Raw genomic sequence first — 17,220 nt, 5'->3', positions numbered from 1 at the left:
CAGATGCTGATCTCACTGGCTTTGAGTTTGCTAATTAGGCTAGACAGGCTGGCCAGAAATCTCCAGGGGTCTACTTGTCTCTGCCTCCCCAGTGCTGGGATTACAAACTCATCAGGCCACCACATCCATCATTTTTAAAATGTGGGATCTGGGGATTGAACACAGATTCCCATGAAGCTCTTTACCAACTGAGCTGTCTACCAGTTATTCTTCTTCTCTTCCTCTTTAACAATTTATTTTATTTTATTTTTATTTATTTGAGAGAGAGAGATACAGAAATAGGGAGAGAGAGAGAGAGACAGAGAATGGGCACACCATGGCCTTTAGCCGCTGCAAACAAACTCCAGACGCCCCCTAGTGCATCTGGCTTACGTGGGTCCTGGGGAGTTGAACCTGGGTCCTTTGGCTTTGCAGGCAAGTGCCTTAACCACTAAGCCATTCCTCCAGCCCCTTTCTTCTCTTCCTCTTTCTCCTATCTATCCTCCTCCTTCTTTAGCAGGCTCTCTTGTACCCCAGGTTGGCCTTGAACTCTTGATGTAGGTGAGAATGATCTTGAACTTCTGATCCTCTTGCCTCTGCCTCCCAAGTACTGCGATTAGAGGGGGCATTACCACAATGGCTCCTAGGTCAGGTTTTTATTTTTTATTTATTTTATTTTATTTTATTTTTGGTTTTTGGTTTTTCAAGGTAGGGTCTCACTCTAACCCAGGCTGACCTGGAATTCACTATAGAGTCTCAGGGTGGCCTCGAACTCACGGCAATCCTCTTACCTCTGCCTCCTGAGTGCTGGGATTAAAGGCGTGCGCCACCATGCCCGGCTCGAGGTTTAAATAAAAGGACTGGAGAGGTGGCTTAGCAGTTAAGGCCTTTGCCTGTGAAGCTTAAGGGCCCAGGTTCAACTCTCCAGTACCCATGTACGCCAGATGCAAAAGGTGACATGTGTCTGGAGTTTGTTTGCAGTGGCTGGAGGCCTTGGTGTGCCCATTCTCTCTCTCTTTCTCTCTCTGCCTCTTTCTCTCAAATAAGTAAATTATTAAAAAACAAACAAATAAAAAGAGAATAAAGAGCAACTCTGGGTACATCAATGATAATGACGCTGATTTCTCGGTGACACTAAGCGCGTGAAAAAGAAAACAAAGATTGAGCTCACCAGGGACAGAAGGAGCAAAGTGACCATAGCAATTGTACCACAGCAGGACCTGGGACCTTCCATTTGGAAGTCTCCGAGGTTTGACTTATGGGTAGCCAGGAGCACGTTGGGATTTGGAGACGCTGTGTGTGAGACTCTTACTTGGCTCCATTGCTCACAAGCAGTGTGAAGAGGGCCAGCTGTGGCGATGTATTGAATTCAAGGCCAGCCTAGGTGTTATGTCCAGTTCTTGGCACCCCCAGTGACCACCAAGGAGAACCAAACACGTACGCAAGGGCAAGGAGCTTTATTTCGGGCTTAAGCTCGGTCTCTTGACTTCACCAACACAGTGAATCCATACAAGAGCCCCACGTAGCAGGAGGGTAGGGTTTGTATAGGGATTTGAACATAGAAGGGGATGGGGACATGATTGGTTGGCTTAGGATTTTGGTGGGCAAAGTTAGCTGGCTGGGGCTAGGGGAATTGAACTTATCTATGACTACAGGAATGTATGGCATAATCAGTTTCCAGTGTTAAACCCACCCTTACCAGAAAATTAAAAAAAAAAAAACTTGGATCTTGCCAGGATGCAGAAACTTTGGCCTACTGAGGACTCTGAAGCCTGTCATGGCGTCCATCTGAGAAACTTAGGCCTACTGAGGACTCTGAAGCCTGTCATGGCGTCCATCTGAGAAACTTAGACCTACCGAGGACTCTGAAGCCTGTCATGGCGTCCATCTGAGAAACTTTGGCCTACCGAGGACTCTGAAGCCTGTCATGGCGTCCATCTGAGAAACTTTGGCCTACCGAGGACTCTGAAGCCTGCCATGGCGTCCATCTGAGAAACTTAGGCCTACCGAGGACTCTGAAGCCTGTCATGGCGTCCATCTGAGAAACTTTGGCCTACTGAGGACTCTGAAGCCTGCCATGGCGTCCATCTGAGAAACTTTGGCCTACTGAGGACTCTGAAGCCTGTCATGGCGTCCATCTGGTTCCTGAGTCCTTCACTGGGCTCCATAGTGAGATGGAAGCTACATGAGACCTATCTCAGCAAAATAAAACAAAACAATGCCAGAAAAATCAAAACAAATAAGGTGAGGAAAGTGAGTCTCGATCAAAGTAACTCCACCAAACCTAACATTACATCCAAACGATGGCTATTCTTTTCTATTGGCTGCCTTTTGTTTTGTTTTGTTTTGTTTTTCGAGGTAGGGTCTCACTCTAGCTCAGGCTAACCTGGAATTCACTCTGTAGTCTCAGGGTGGCCTCGAACTCATGTATCCTTCTAACTCTGCCTCCTGAATGCTGGGATTAAAGGCATATGCCACCATGCCCTGCTACTTTTTTTTTTTTTTTTAATGAGAGAGAGTAAGCAAAACAGAGAGAATTAGTGTGCCAGGGCCTTAGCCACTGCAACCAAACTCCAGACATGGGTACCACCTTGTGTTCATGCATGACCTTTGTGCGTATGGTTTACATGGGTTCTGGGGAGCCGAACCTGGGTCCTTAGGCTTCGCAGACAAGTACCTTAACTGCTAAGCCATCTCTCCAGCCCTTGATTTTTTTAAATTATATTCTTGAGGCTGTATATTACATATTAGAGACAGGGTTCTCTCCCACCGAACAGTGTTGCTATCCAATTTAATAGGCAGTTAAATTACTAGTTGGTTACTTGAATTTACTGAAGCATCGTCTTTTCCATTGCTACTATGAGTCAGCTTTAGTTTTGCCCAGAGTCAGGGAAAATCTGAAAATGCAGATTTTAGCCTACAATAAGGCTTTTGAAAGTTTTGTTTTGTTTTGAAATGTCCTATGTATGTATGGGCTGGGGAGATGGCTCAGTGGTTAAAGGTGCTTGCTTACTTACAAAGTATGCTGGCCTGGGTTGGCCCAGGTTCAATTCCCTAGTGCCCACATATAGTAGACAGTTTCACAATGCTGGCATGAACATCCAAACCAGACGCAGTTTACGGGAGGAAGGCGTTTATTTTATACTTTCAAATCCAAGGGGAAGTTCCATCAATGGCAAAAAAAAAAAGCAAAAAAAAAAGCTGCCTCTGTACATTTAAGCACAGAGAAGCAAGCCAACAGCCAGCAAAGGCCAGAAACCATAAGCACAAAATCTGGCAGCAAGCAGGACCCCAGTGCTCAGACCTCTCTGCACACCTTTGGGCTGGAATTCAGATCCACCACTAAAACAGACCTTTGGCCTGGACCCCAGGATTGCCCCCAGTGACACCTCCTCCAGCTAGGCGGCTGGAGACTCAAGTTTGAAGCTTTAATATAACACTAAAACCACGCCTGAGCCGGGCATGGTGGCGCACGCCTTTAATCCCAGCACTCAGGAGGCAGAGGTAGGAGGATCACATGCTTTCGAGGCCACCAGGAGACTATTTAGTGAATTTCAGGTCAGCCTGGGCTAGAGTGAGACCCTACCTTGAAAAAAAAGAACAAACAAACAAAAAAAGCCCTGCATCTTTGGGGGACATACATTCAGACTACCACACCACATTAAGGCAGATGCACAAAGTGACACATACACCTGGACTCTTTGCAGTGGCAAGAGACCCTGGCACACCTGTTCATAGTCTCATTTTGTCTTTCCTCACAATAGACATACATACATACATACATGTGAAGTTTACTATGTAGATCAGCCTGCCCTTGACTTTGTAGTAATCCTCCTGCCTCAGCTTCCTTAATGCTGTTGCTATACAGGCTTATGCCATCACATCTAGCTGGAAGCTTTTTTTTCTTATTTATTTATTTGAGAGAGAGGGAAAGAGAGAAAGAAAAAGGGAGAATGGGTGCACCAGGGCCTCCAGCCACTGCAAATGAACTCCAGATGCATGCGCCACCTTGTGCACCTGGCTTACATGGGTACTAGGGAATTAAACATGGGTTCTTAGGCTTTGCAGGCAAGTGCCTTAACTGCTAAGCCACCTCTCCAGCTCAGCTTTTTTTTTTCCCCGTAATTTTGGTTATACCTCTCCATGTAGCCCAGGCTGGCCACAAACCTTTCAAATTCTGGGATTACTGATGCGTGCCTCCACACACAGCTTGCTTTGAGGGAGTTTAAAAAATTTGCATGTGTGTGGAGGGACTTAGAAATCAGGCTTTGCAAAAAAGCAACTTTAATCACTAAGTCTTCTTCCCAGCCCCCCTTTTTTTAATGAGAGAAAACTGGTGTGCCAGGGCCTCCAGCCAATGCAGTCGAACTCCAGACGTATATACCACCTTGTGTGCATGTGTCGCCTTGTGTGTCTGGCTTATGTGGGTTCTGGGGACTCGAACCTGGGTCCTTAGGTTTTTCAGGCAAGGGCCTTAACTGCGAAACCATCTATCTCTTCAGCACCCCCCCTTTTATTTTTTTGAGGCAAGTTCTTACTCTAGCCCAGAATGACCTAGAGCTCACTTTGTAGCTCAAGTTGACTTAAAAAAATTATTATTTATTTTTTTTTAAATTTTTGTGTATTTGTATTTATTTATTTGAGAGTGACAGACAGAGAGGAAGAGGCAGATAGAGAGAGAGAGAATGGGCGCGCCAGGGCCTCCAGCCACTGCAAACGAACTCCAGATGTGTGCGCCCCCTTGTGCATCTGGCTAACGTGGGTCCTGGGGAATTGAGTCTCAAACCGGAGTCCTTAGGCTTCACAGGCAAGCACTTAACTGCTAAGCCATCTCTCCAGCCCATATTTTTTATTTTATTACTTTATTTATTTACAAGAAGAGACAGATGGAGAAAGAGATAATGGGTGTTTCAGGGCCTTTAGCCACTGCAAACAAACTCTAGACACACGCGCCACCTTGTGCATCTGGCTTACATAGATCCTAGGGAATCGAACCTCTGTCCTTTGGCTTTGCAGGCAAGCACCTCAACTGCTAAATCATCTTTCCAGTCCTAAGGTTGACTTTGAATTCATGGCAATCCTCCTACTTCGGTCTCCCAAGAGCTGGGATTAAAGGTGTGTACCACCACATCTGGCCATTTAGGAGAATGTATTTATTTATTTTCTTTATTTGAGAGAGTGAGGGTATGAGTGTCCTTGGGCCTCTTGCCTCTGCAAACAGACCCCAGATGCATGTACTACTTTGTGCATCTGGCTTTACCTAGATACTGGGTAACTGTACCAGGCCATCAGGTTTTGCAAGCGACTGCTTTTATCTGCTTAGCCATATCCCTGGCCTCATCCCTCCACTTGTTTTCAGTGGCAAGCTGGGAATGTTTACTCAGTTTTTCAACTTGGAGGCATTCAGACTTTTCCTCCGCTGCGACAGATGGCAAAATCTGTTCAGCTCCTTGAGCTACAAGAGGCCCTACACCTATTGAATTCTCTCTAAAATAACGATGGTTATCCCTCTTACCCTGTGCTGACTTCACTCTCTGTTGGAGAATCTACTTCTCTTTTTCAGATGGGCACAGAACCTGAGGAGAGAATCAGCCCATCGTACCTCACCAGGGCCCCCGCTGAAACCATAGAGTAATTGGGGAAATGAGCAAGAGTGCTGCTTTCTTGGTGAACCTGGAATCAGCACAAGGGTGAAGGAGATAGACACAGAAAACACTCAGCCCCTACAAACCCAGAGTTCCAGAGACACAGAGGCTCCCAAGACCTTATCACTGAAGCAGACATTCAAACCCCTCATGGCTCAGGGAATTCGCGGAAGAGGGGGCAGGAAGATCGTTAGAGCCACACACTGGGACATTATGCACAGAGACATTTCCCCTTCCCCATAACTGATGGCTACCCCCACAATGCATAACCCACAATCCCCAACGAGGAGGGTCCCTGTGGAAGGGGGAGGACAGGGAGGAGGCTAACGATGGTACTAACATGGCTGGGTACACACTGAGTATGTACATAACTAATAAAGAAAAAACATTGAAAACTAAAAATCTGTTCAGCTCTTAGACCTCCAGCGATTGCCTTTTTGCTATGCTCCTTGTAGGAGATTCCCCAGTGGCAGCTCAGTCAGCCTTCCATCCGAAGAGATTTTATTAACATATTTCTAGACTTCCCCATGGTGGCTTCCTTCATTTCTGAAATCCACCTTCAATTTTCAGCTTCTGTAGCTCCCAACTCTTCCTTTGATTCTTCAAGCCAAGAAAGGCTGAGGGTTCTTCCCTACTTCTGGCTGGGCCACATAATTCAGACTGGAATATGCTCTCAGAGGAACAAAATCCATTAAAGTGCAGATGGCTCCTTTTATTCAAGAGTTGACTCCTCTACCTGGGAGACGGCCCAGGAGTTAAGGGGGCCTGCTTGCAAAGTCTGTCGGCCTGAGTTCAATTCCCCAGCCAACCACATAAAGCCAGATAGGCATTCAATTGCAGTGGCGAGAGATCCTGGCACACCCATACACACACACATGCAAATTAATAAATTAATGTAAAAAAGAATTGAGAGCTGGGCATGGTGGCACACTCCTTCAATCCCAGCACTTGGGAGTCTGAGGTAGGGGGATTGCTGTGAGTTTGAGACCATCCTGAAACTACATAATGAATTCCAGATCAGCCTGAGCTAGAGTGAGACCCTACCTCAAAAAAAAAAAAAAAAAAAAAAGCCAGGCGTCGTGGTACACACCTTTAATCCCAGCACTTGGGGGACAGAGGTAGGAGGATCATCATGAGTTTGAGGCCACCCTGAGACTGAAACTACATAGTGAATTCCAGGTCAGTGTGGACTACAGTGAAACTCTACCTTAAAAAAATATAGACAAAAGAAAAAGAATTAAGGGCTGTTCCAGTGAGTTGTTGGCCAGGGAGGCGCCTGATGCCCCCAAAACATTATAGGCCATTGCTGAAGGAATAGATGGTAAGACCCTATTGCTGAAAACTCCACATACTTGGGCTGCAAGATCACTGAGAAATCCTGCTAGAGCCGGGCGTGGTGGCACACACCTTTAATCCCAGCACTTGGGAGGCAGATGTAGGAGAATTGCCATGAGTTCAAGGCCAGCCTGAGATTACATAGCCTGGGCCAGAGTGAGACCATACCTCGAAAAGCCAAATATATATCATATATATATATATATATATGTATATATATATATATATATATATATGAAGAAATCCTGCTGGAACTGAGCTGATAACCTCCTCCATGTAGACCAGTGGACAGAACACTAGAAGAAGCCATTCTGCATGCAGTTCAATGGGAGAAAGAGATACCACCAGTGAAGATACTCAACAGTGGACACTGCAAGCCTTATATTTGGTCAGCCAGGCCAAATGAGCCAATGGGTGCAATAGTGGCACGTCTGTCATGGTGGAAACCAACTGCCCTCTAATTGGACTGGAGGCCTGCTCCATGGGAAGGAATACATCCCTGATACTGAAAACTTAAAACGGGTAGTCATGAGACCTTAGGGGTGTAACGTCTGCTGCTGTCTGGCTAACTGTATATACTATGCTTATCAAACTGCCCAGTAAGCACTTCTCTTAATGTCCACACCCTTATATTAATGCTACTCTCACTTTTGGTAGAGAATCTTCTCTTTTCAGATGGCAGTGACCTTGGGATGACTCAGAAGTCATCATGGTGCTAGAAAGAAGTGACAGGAGTGCTCAGTACTGCAATATCTCTATCACACCTTCCAAGGCTCAGGGTCTACTATGGAAGAAGTGGTGGAAAGAATGTAAGAGCCAAAGGAAGGGTAGGACTCCTTACAATGTGCTTCCCCCAGACACAAAATGGCCTGGATATCCATGACCTCACAGAGCCTGACACTACCTACACAAGATCATCATAATAGGAGGAAAAGATGATGACATCAAAATAAAAGAGAGAGTGATTGAGAAGGGGAGGGGACATGATGGAGAATGGAGTTTCAAAGGGGAGGACGGGCATTACTATGGGATATTTTTTAAAATCATGGAAGTTGTTAATAAAAAAAATTTGAAAAAAAGAAGAATTAAGGGCTGGAGAGATAGCTCAGTAGTTAATGGTACTTGCTTGAAAGGCAAATGGCTAAGGTTCAATTCCCCAGTACCTACATAAAGCCAAGATGTACAAAATGCCACAGGCATTGGGAATTTGTTAGCAGTGGCAAGAGGTCCTGGTGTGCCCATTCTCTCTCTCCCTTACTCGCTCTTGCAAATTAATAAGTTATTTTATTTTATTTTATTTTTTCTGAGGTAGGGTCTCACTCTAGCCCAGGTTGATCTGGAATTCACTCTGTAGTCTCAGGCTGGCCTTGAACTCATAGCAATCTTCCCACCTCTGCCTCCTGTGTGCTGGGATTAAAGGCGTGCACCGCTACACCTGGCCTAAAATATTTTTAAAATAGTTGAGGGCTGGGAAGATAGCTCAGTGGTTAAAGGTTTTTGCTTGCAAAGCCTGCCAGGCCAGGGTTCAATTTCCCAGTATCTACATAAATCCAGATGTACAACGTGGCATGTGTGTCTGGAAGTTCGTTTGCAGTGGCCAGAGTCCCTGGTGTGCCCAATTCCCCTCATTAATTTCTTTCTCTGTCTCTTAAATAAATAAATAAATAATTTTTAAAAAAATTATTTATTTATTTATTTGAGAGCGACAGACACAGAGAGAAAGACAGATAGAGGGAGAGAGAGAGAATGGGCACGCCAGGGCTTCCAGCCTCTGCAAACGAACTCCAGACACGTGCGCCCCCTTGTGCATCTGGCTAACGTGGGACCTGGGGAACCAAGCCTCGAACCGGGGTCCTTAGGCTTCACAGGCAAGCACTTAACCGCTAAGCCATCTCTCCAGCCCATAAATAAATTTTTTAAAGGAATTGAGTCCTGAGCTGGAAGTGGTGGCACATGCTTGTAATCTAGCACTTGGGAGGCTGAGGCAGGAAGACCACAGTGAGTTTGAAGTCAGTGTGGGCTACACAGTAGGTTTCAGTCTGCCACACCAGCCTAGGTTATAGAGACCCTGTCTCAAATTCATTTGTTTCTGCTTTTGGACACCTTAGTTGCTCTGAGATAGCTGTTTTTCCATACTTTGTCCAGAATTTATAATTTGTTATCTTGGGAGGACTCATTCATCTAATTAACTACCACTACTGGACCATACTTTCACTTTAGGCTTACTTTAAGTGTCTTTTAATTTATCTTCTTATTTATAATCTACTGAGGTGAGAGGCAAATGCATTTATAAAAGTAACTCTTTTTTTATTTTTTATTTCAGAGTGAGCAAGCGAGAGAGAGAGAGAGAGAGAGAGAGAGAGAGAGGGAGAGAGAATAGGCACGCCAGGGCCTCAACCCCTGCAATTGAACTCCAGATGCTTGTCCAGAAGGCATGTGTGACCTTGCGCTTGCCTCACCTTTGTGTGTCTGGCTAATGTGGGATCTGGACAGTCAAACATGGATCCTTAGGCTTAGCAAGCAAGCGCCTTAACTACTAAGCCATCTCTCTAGCCCAGCAAATACATTTATAAAGACTAGTGTGGGGACTGAAGAGATGGTTCAGGGGTTAAAGGCACTTCCTTACAAAGCCTGATGACCTGGGTTCAATTCCCCAGTACCTGCGTAAAGCCAAATGAAAAAAGTGGTACAAGTGTCTGCAGTTCAGCTGCAGTGACTGGAGGCCCTGGCGTGCCCATACATTCTCTCTCAAATAAATTTTTTATCGATATTTATTGGAAAGAGAGAGAAAGAGAGGCAGGTAGAGTGAATGGGTGAGCCAGGGTCCCCAGCCACTGCAAGTGAATTCCAGATGCATGTGCCACCTTGTGCATCTATCTGGCTTACATGGGACTGGGGAATTGAACCTGTGCCCCTAGGTTTTTTGGGCAAGTGCCTTAACCACTAAGCCATCTCTCCAGCCCATATATAAAAGGGGCTGTGGGGCTGGAGAGATGGCTTAGCGGTTAAGGCATTTGCCTGCAAAGCCAAAGGACCTCCGTTTGATTTCCCAGGACCCACTTAAGCCAGATGCACAAGGGGGTGCATGCATCTCTAGTTCACTTGCATGGCTGGAAGCCCTGGCATGCCCGTCATCTCTCTCTCTCTCTCTCTCACTCTGCCTCTCTCCCTCTCTCAAATAAATAAAAATTTTATATATATTTAAAGGCTACTGTGCAGAGCTGAGGTCAAGCGCAGGTGGTGTGTGGGGCAGAGTTGGGGTCACCCGAGTGGCTTCACAGAAGGCTTTTGAGAGAAAGCTATGGGGCCTGGGCAGGACTTAGGATAAACAGAAGGCAATGAATGTGGAAACTCAGACAGCGCTGAGGTAAGATCAGGGCTCAGCATGAATCTCAACTGGCCAGAGATCTGAGTAGGAGAGTTGTGCTCTCTGGAAGGGCTCAGACATGAAGAAATGGAGGTGGCTTAGCTCAGGGAGGCCCTGCACTTTTAGGCATAGTAGAATTGCTTCAGGCATGTTCCATGAAGCCTGTTTACTAAGGGACCCCCACCTCACTGCTCCCCTTCCTCTACTCCGAAGCTGTCTGGAGGCAGACTCAGATGGGGACTTTCCACAAAGAGGGACTGAGACCTTTAGGGATAAATTGGTGCCTGGAGCCAAAAGGAAAGGATGCTTTCTCTAGCTGTATTGAGGTGTGTGTGTAAGAAAGTGGGGGAGGGCAGAACCTTCACTGGGTGTATCTCAGCAATCCCCCCACCCAGGCCACAGATACCCATAAGGACCTATTCCACCACCCAGCATTGCAGAGCTAGGTTCTCTGACCCCAATCTTTTATCCTCTGACGATCAGCTTGGACACCGCAACAGGATATTCAGGTAGGGGCTGAGAGACCTCTAATCCCAGACTTTATCCTCAGGAGGCTTAAGATCATTCCCCGAGCCCCAAAGTTTCTTCCAAAGGAGGCTGCTGGGAGGGGGTTGGATGGTGGAAGGATAATCTATAAGAGGGACTGGGAGGGGGCGGAGGCATCCCACACACAAGATGTCAGGGGAGGAGGACTTTTATCTGTTCGAGAACGTCTCCTCGGTGGGGCCCTGGGATGGGCCTCAGTACCACATCGCCCCTGCCTGGACCTTCTACCTGCAGGCAGCCTTCATGGGCTTTGTTTTCTTTGTAGGGACTCCACTCAATGCCGCCGTGCTGGTGGCCACGCTGCGCTACAAAAAGTTGCGGCAGCCCCTCAATTACATTCTGGTCAACATCTCCCTGGGGGGCTTTCTCTTCTGTGTCTTCTCTGTCTTCATGGTCTTCGTCGCCAGCTGTCACGGATACTTCTTCTTTGGCCGCCGCGCCTGCGCGCTGGAGGCTTTCCTGGGCTCCGTAGCAGGTACTGCTGGGAGTGGGGGCTGGGGAGAGGCGAACGACCCTGCTCCGGGATTTGAACCCGGAGCCCAGACTGGCTCTTTCAGCCACTGCAATCGAGCGCCAGACGCTTGCGCCACCTAGTGGCCATGTGCGACCTTGCGCTTGCCTCACCTTCGTGCATATGGCTGACATGGGATCTGGAGAGCCGAACATGGGTCCTTAGGCTTTGCAGGCAAATTGCCTTAACTGCTAAGCCATCTCTCCAGTCCCTGAGTAGAAGTTTGATCAAAGTAAGATGTTTGAATTTTAAGCTCCACTCCAAACATCAGTCCAACTCTACCTTTCTCTCTTCCTTCCTTCCTTCCCTTTCTGTCTCTCTTTCTATTTGAGGTAGGGTGTCTCACTCTAGCTCAGCCTGACCCAGATTTCACTACGTAGTCTCAGGCTGGCCTTGAACTCACAGTGATCCTACCGCAGCCTCTCTCAAGCGCAGGGATTAAAGACATGTACCACCTCCAGGGAGGAAGGAAGGAGGGCACTCCAGGGCCTCTAGGCACTACATATGAACTCCGGATGCATGTGCCCCCTTATGCATCTGGCTTATGCGGGTCCTGGGGAATGGAATCAGGGTCCTTAGGCTTTGCAGGCAAATGCCTTAACTGCTAAGCCATCTCTCCAGCCCAAAAACATTTGTGTGTGTGTGTGTGAGAGAGAGAGAGAGGAGAGAAAAGCATGAGCATACCAGTTCTTCTTGCCACTGCAAAGGAACTCGATGCATGTGCCATTTTGGTGCATCTGGCTTGATGTGGGTACTGGGGGAATTGAACCTGGGCCTGCAGGCTTTGTGGGGAAGCCCTTTAAGCTACTGAGCCATCTCCCCAGTCCCAACCTTGTCTTTCTGGATGTACTCCACTCCAGCTGTATTCCAGGCTGTATTCTCTCCCACTCTGCTCACATTTTTGCCACAGGTCTGGTTACAGGCTGGTCACTGGCTTTCCTGGCTATTGAACGTTACGTTGTCATCTGTAAGCCTTTTGGCAACTTCCGCTTCAGCTCCAAGCACACGCTGATGGTAGTGCTGACTACGTGGACCATTGGTATTGGAGTCTCCATACCACCCTTCTTTGGTTGGAGCAGGTAAGAAGGTGGGTGGTGGCTCTGGTGTGGTTACAAAGAAATCTGGGGCAGATGACCTTCTCATCTTTGACCTGGCCTCCTAAGAGTCAGTGGAGCGAGTGAACTGAAAGGGCTGCTGGAGATGCCAATGCTTACTCTGCAATGGGGATTACTGTAGTCTCTACTGGCAAGGGCAGGAAACCCTGCGCCTGAAGCCTTCTGGTGTCCTAACTGGAGCTCACAACCCAGGTCTGGGCTCCTACTCCACTGATTCTCAAGGAGAGTCCACTGTCCAGTGGCAAGAGTGCTGGGTCTTTTGCAGGTTCATTCCCGAGGGTCTGCAGTGCTCCTGTGGGCCCGACTGGTACACCGTGGGCACTAAATATCGCAGCGAGTCTTACACCTGGTTTCTCTTCATCTTCTGCTTCATCGTGCCTCTCTCCCTCATCTGCTTCTCCTACTCTCAGCTGCTGGGGACTCTCAGAGCCGTGAGTGGCTTTTGAGAGGGCTCGGGGAGGAGTTTGCCAGGGGGCTCCAGGAGAGAAGGAAGAGTGGGCCAGTGCTCTAGAACATGTCTGGAAATGTCCAGGGCTAGAGAGAAGGGCTGTCAGGAAGTAACAAAATAAGTGGGGTAGAATTGAACCATGACAAGAAATGAATAGAGTCATCCCTGCCCTAATGTAAAGAGGCATGTAGGTAAGAGGATATAGCTTAGCAGCAGGGCACGCATCACTTAGATGTGAAGTCCGGATTCCCAGCTTAAGATACAAGATTAGAGGGGCAGAGGGTCAAAGAGCTGTGTGGGGAGATGGCTCAGTAAATAAAGTTCATGGCTGTCTGACACCCGAGTACCTGAATCTGGAAACCCCCCCCCCAAGAACCCACGTAAAAGCTGAACACTACAGGTGCCTATAAACCCAGTGTCCCCACAAGAGCCAATTTCCAAAAACTTCATGGGCCAGCTAGCAATGAGAATGAGACAATCGGCCTCAAAGAAGGTGAAAACTTATGCCAGCTGTCCTCTGATCGCCGCATGTGCCGTGACACACATGCCCCCCCACACACACACACACATGCACACGGGATCTCTTCCCATGGCAGACCCGAAATCCACTTCCATCCTCCCTTCCTCAAGGAGGTAAGCCCAAGAAATTCAGCCAGAAGGGGCAGAGGGGATGTTCCTTGACACAAAAGGGTCTCGGGATCTGGGAGTGGAGGCTAGGGGAGGGAGGGATGTGACGCTCTGTGCTGTACCCCAGGTGGCAGCTCAGCAACAGCAGTCTGCTACCACCCAGAAGGCTGAGCGGGAGGTGAGCCGCATGGTGGTGGTGATGGTGGGCTCCTTCTGCCTCTGCTACGTGCCCTATGCTGCCATGGCCATGTATATGGTTAACAAGCGTGACCACGGACTGGACCTGCGGCTTGTCACCATCCCTGCCTTCTTCTCCAAGAGTTCATGCATCTACAACCCCATCATCTACTGCTTCATGAACAAGCAGGTAGCGCTGTTTATTTACACTCACTAGACTCTGCTTCCCTATGTCTTAACTCTGAGCACTCTCGACTATACATGCTTTTTTTTTTTTTTTTTTTTTTTTTGAGGCAGGGTCTCCCTCATAGCCCAGGCCGACCTGGAACTCCCTCTGTAGCTCAGGCTGGCCTTGAACTCACAGCAATCCCACCTTAGATTCCCAGTGCTGGAACTTTAAAAGATGAGCATTACCACATCAGGCTTTTTACACAGGTTTGCCCCCTCCTCCCGATGTAGGGTCTCGCTCTAGCCCAGGCTGACCTGGAATTCACTGTGTAGTCCCAGGGTGGCCTTGAACTCATAGTGATCCTCCTACCTCTGCCTCCCAAGTGCTGGGATTAAAGGCGTGTGCCACCATATCCAGTGTTTCTTAAAGAAGGCACATGTCTGCGAAGCCTAAGGACCCTGGTTTGATTCTCCATGTCTCTCGTAAGCCAGATGCACATGGTGGCGCATGCGTCTGGAGTTTGCAGTGGCTAGAGGCCCTGGCATGCCCATTCTCACTCTCTCTCCGTCTCTAATAAATAAGTAAATATTAAAAAATAAATGTAATTTTTGTTTTTTAAAAATATTTTTTATGGGCTGGAGAAATGGTTTAGCGGTTAAGCGCTTGCCTGTGAAGCCTAAGGACCCCGGTTCCAGGCTCAATTCCCCAGGACCCACGTTGGCCAGATGCATAAGGGGGCGCATGCATCTGGAGTTCGTCTGCAGTGGCTGGAGGCCCTGGCGCGCCCATTCTCTCTCTCTCTCTACCTGCCTCTTTCTCTGTTTGTCACTCTCAAATAAATAAAAATAATAAACAAAAAATTTTTAAAAAATTAAAAAAATATTTTTTATTATTTATTTATTTAAGAGCAACAGACAGAGAGAAAGAGAAAGAGTATGCCAGGGCCTCCAGCCACTGCAAACGAACTCCAGATGCATGCGCCCCCTTATGCATCTGGCCAACGTGGGTCCTGGGGAATTGAGCCTGGAACCAGGGTCCTTAGGCTTCACAGGCAAGCATTTAACCGTTAAGCCATCTCTCCAGCAACCCCCCCCCCCTCCGTTTTTTTCCAGAGGTAGGGTTTCACTCTAGCACAGGCTGACCTGGAATTCACTATGTAGTCTCAGGGTGGCCTTGAATTCTTGGCGATTCCCCTACCTCTGCCTCCCAAGTGCTGGGATTAAAGGGGTGCGCCACCATGCCCGGCTTTGATTTTTTAAAAAAATTATTTGCAAGAAGAGGGAGAGAATGGACAGAAAGAACAGGCACACCAGGACCTCTGGTCACTGCGAATGAACTCCAGATGCATGTACCATCTTGTACATATCTGGCTTTACGTGGGTATTGGGGAATAGAACTTTGGTCATTAGCCTTTGCAGGCAAGCACCTTAATCACTGAGCTATGTTTCCAGCCTCTTAAATCTTGATTTTTAAAAATTGAATCTGGCCAGGTGTGGTGATACACACCTTTAATCCCAGCACTTGGGAGGTAGAGGTAGGGGTATCACTTTTGAGTTTGAGATCACTCTGAGACTACACAGTGAATTCTATGTCAGCCTGGGTTACAGCAAGACTTTACCTTGAAAAACAAAACAAGAAAACAACCCTCACAAAACATTTTATTCAATCTGTAAGGCAATTTACTATTTTTTACTTACTTGACAGAGAGGGAGGGTAGACAATTGTGCCATGTTGTGTGCCAGGCTTCAAACAGGTACTAGGGATTTGAACTGGGGATGACAGGCTTCACAGGCCAACTGCCTTTAATTCCTAAGCCATCCTCCCAGCCCTCTACACAGGGTTTTTAGGAGACAGGGGAAGCCACAGAAACACAAAGTAGACTGGGAAGCCCTTCATGAGCATATGGGAGAAAGGTGTGGCTCCTAAAATAATAGGAGCAGAAAAGCCAGACCTTGAGCTAGAAAAAGAAAAATTCTCAAAACAGCAGGATAGGAAGTGATAACATTTTTTAAAACCCTTCTTTTGGCAGTGCTGGGGATTGAACCTAGGGCCTTGCACATGCTAGGCAAGCACTCTACCACTGAGCTCCATTCCTGCCCCTAGGTTTTGTTAAAAGAGCAACAATACTATGAGTTCGAGGCCACCCTGAGACGACAGAGTCAATTCCAGGTCAGCCTGGGCTAGAGTGAGACCCTACCTTGAAAAACAAAACAAAAAAGCAGTAATAGGGCTGGAGACATGGCTTAACGGTTAAGTGATTTCCTGTGAAACCTAAGGACCCCAGTTCAAGGCTTGATTCCCCAGGGCCCACGTTAGCCAGATGCACAAGGGGGCGCAGGTGTTTGGAGTTCGTTTGCAGTGGCTGGAGGCCCTGGCACGCCCATTCTCTCTATCTGCCTCTTTCTGTCGTTCTCAAATAAATGAAAATGAACAAAACAAATTTTTTAAGGCAGTAATACATTAGTAGCTATAAAATTTCTAGCAGTTCCTAATCTCTTAATCCTTTCCCTTCTTAATTCTAGCCTGCAGCAAGTAGTTACAGACTAGAATTCAGTTTTCAGGATGAGGAAGACATGGTCAAACCATCAGAAATCTTAGATATGAGACACTGTGTGAGCTACTGGAAAACAAAGATGAGATCCCTCCTCCTTCATAATTCCTGATGTTATCTTCTGGGAACCTGTCTTGCCAAGGGGAACACCTCCCATTCTTTTCCTTCCAGTTCCAAGCTTGCATCATGGAGATGGTATGCAGGAGGCCCATGACGGATGAATCCGACATGTCCAGCTCTCAGAAAACAGAAGTTTCCACTGTTTCTTCTAGCAAAGTTGGCCCCAACTAAGGACTCACACTCCTGGCCTGTTGGCAGCAACCAGAACTTCACATTTACGTAAATTTCTATTTTCTCCAGCTCAAAAAAAAGTGATGACATTTAGGGAAGTCAACTTTCATTTTCCTATTACTCCCATCCCGCATGCAAAGTTTCTGTTCCTACATGGGTCTACTTCAGACCACCTAAAGGTTACTGAACAGTCACCAGGTTCTACTGCTTAAAAATCTAGGGACATTTACTTTCAGTAATTTATCCACCACTACTGGGACTCAGGGATGAGGTATTCTGTTAAAACAAGCATAGAGAGGCTGGAGATGGCTCAGCAGTTAAAGGGCCCTTTCTTACAAAGCCTGATGGCTCAGGTTGAATTCCCTAGTACCCACGTAAAGCCAGATACACAATGTGGTGCGTGCGTCTTGGCATGCCCATTCTCTCTCTCCCCCTCAAATAAACAAAAATGAAAATAAA

At 47.2% G+C, this 17,220-nt stretch overlaps 1 protein-coding gene across 1 annotated transcript; it reads left to right on the top strand.

The window, feature by feature from the left end:
• Positions 1-11,001: 11,001 nt before the first annotated feature.
• On the top strand, positions 11,002-16,761 carry Opn1sw (opsin 1, short wave sensitive). The gene is made up of 5 exons (XM_004661221.3): positions 11,002-11,347; positions 12,294-12,462; positions 12,764-12,929; positions 13,701-13,940; positions 16,642-16,761. The coding sequence occupies exons 1-5, from the start codon at positions 11,002-11,004 to the stop codon at positions 16,759-16,761; spliced, it is 1,041 nt and encodes a 346-aa protein (XP_004661278.2).
• The last annotated feature ends 459 nt before the right edge of the window (positions 16,762-17,220 follow it).

Source organism: Jaculus jaculus, chromosome 10 (genome assembly GCF_020740685.1).
Source record: "Jaculus jaculus isolate mJacJac1 chromosome 10, mJacJac1.mat.Y.cur, whole genome shotgun sequence".
In the NCBI taxonomy this organism is placed as follows: Eukaryota; Metazoa; Chordata; class Mammalia; order Rodentia; family Dipodidae; genus Jaculus; species Jaculus jaculus.
This window is presented reverse-complemented; position numbering and strand designations above follow the sequence as displayed.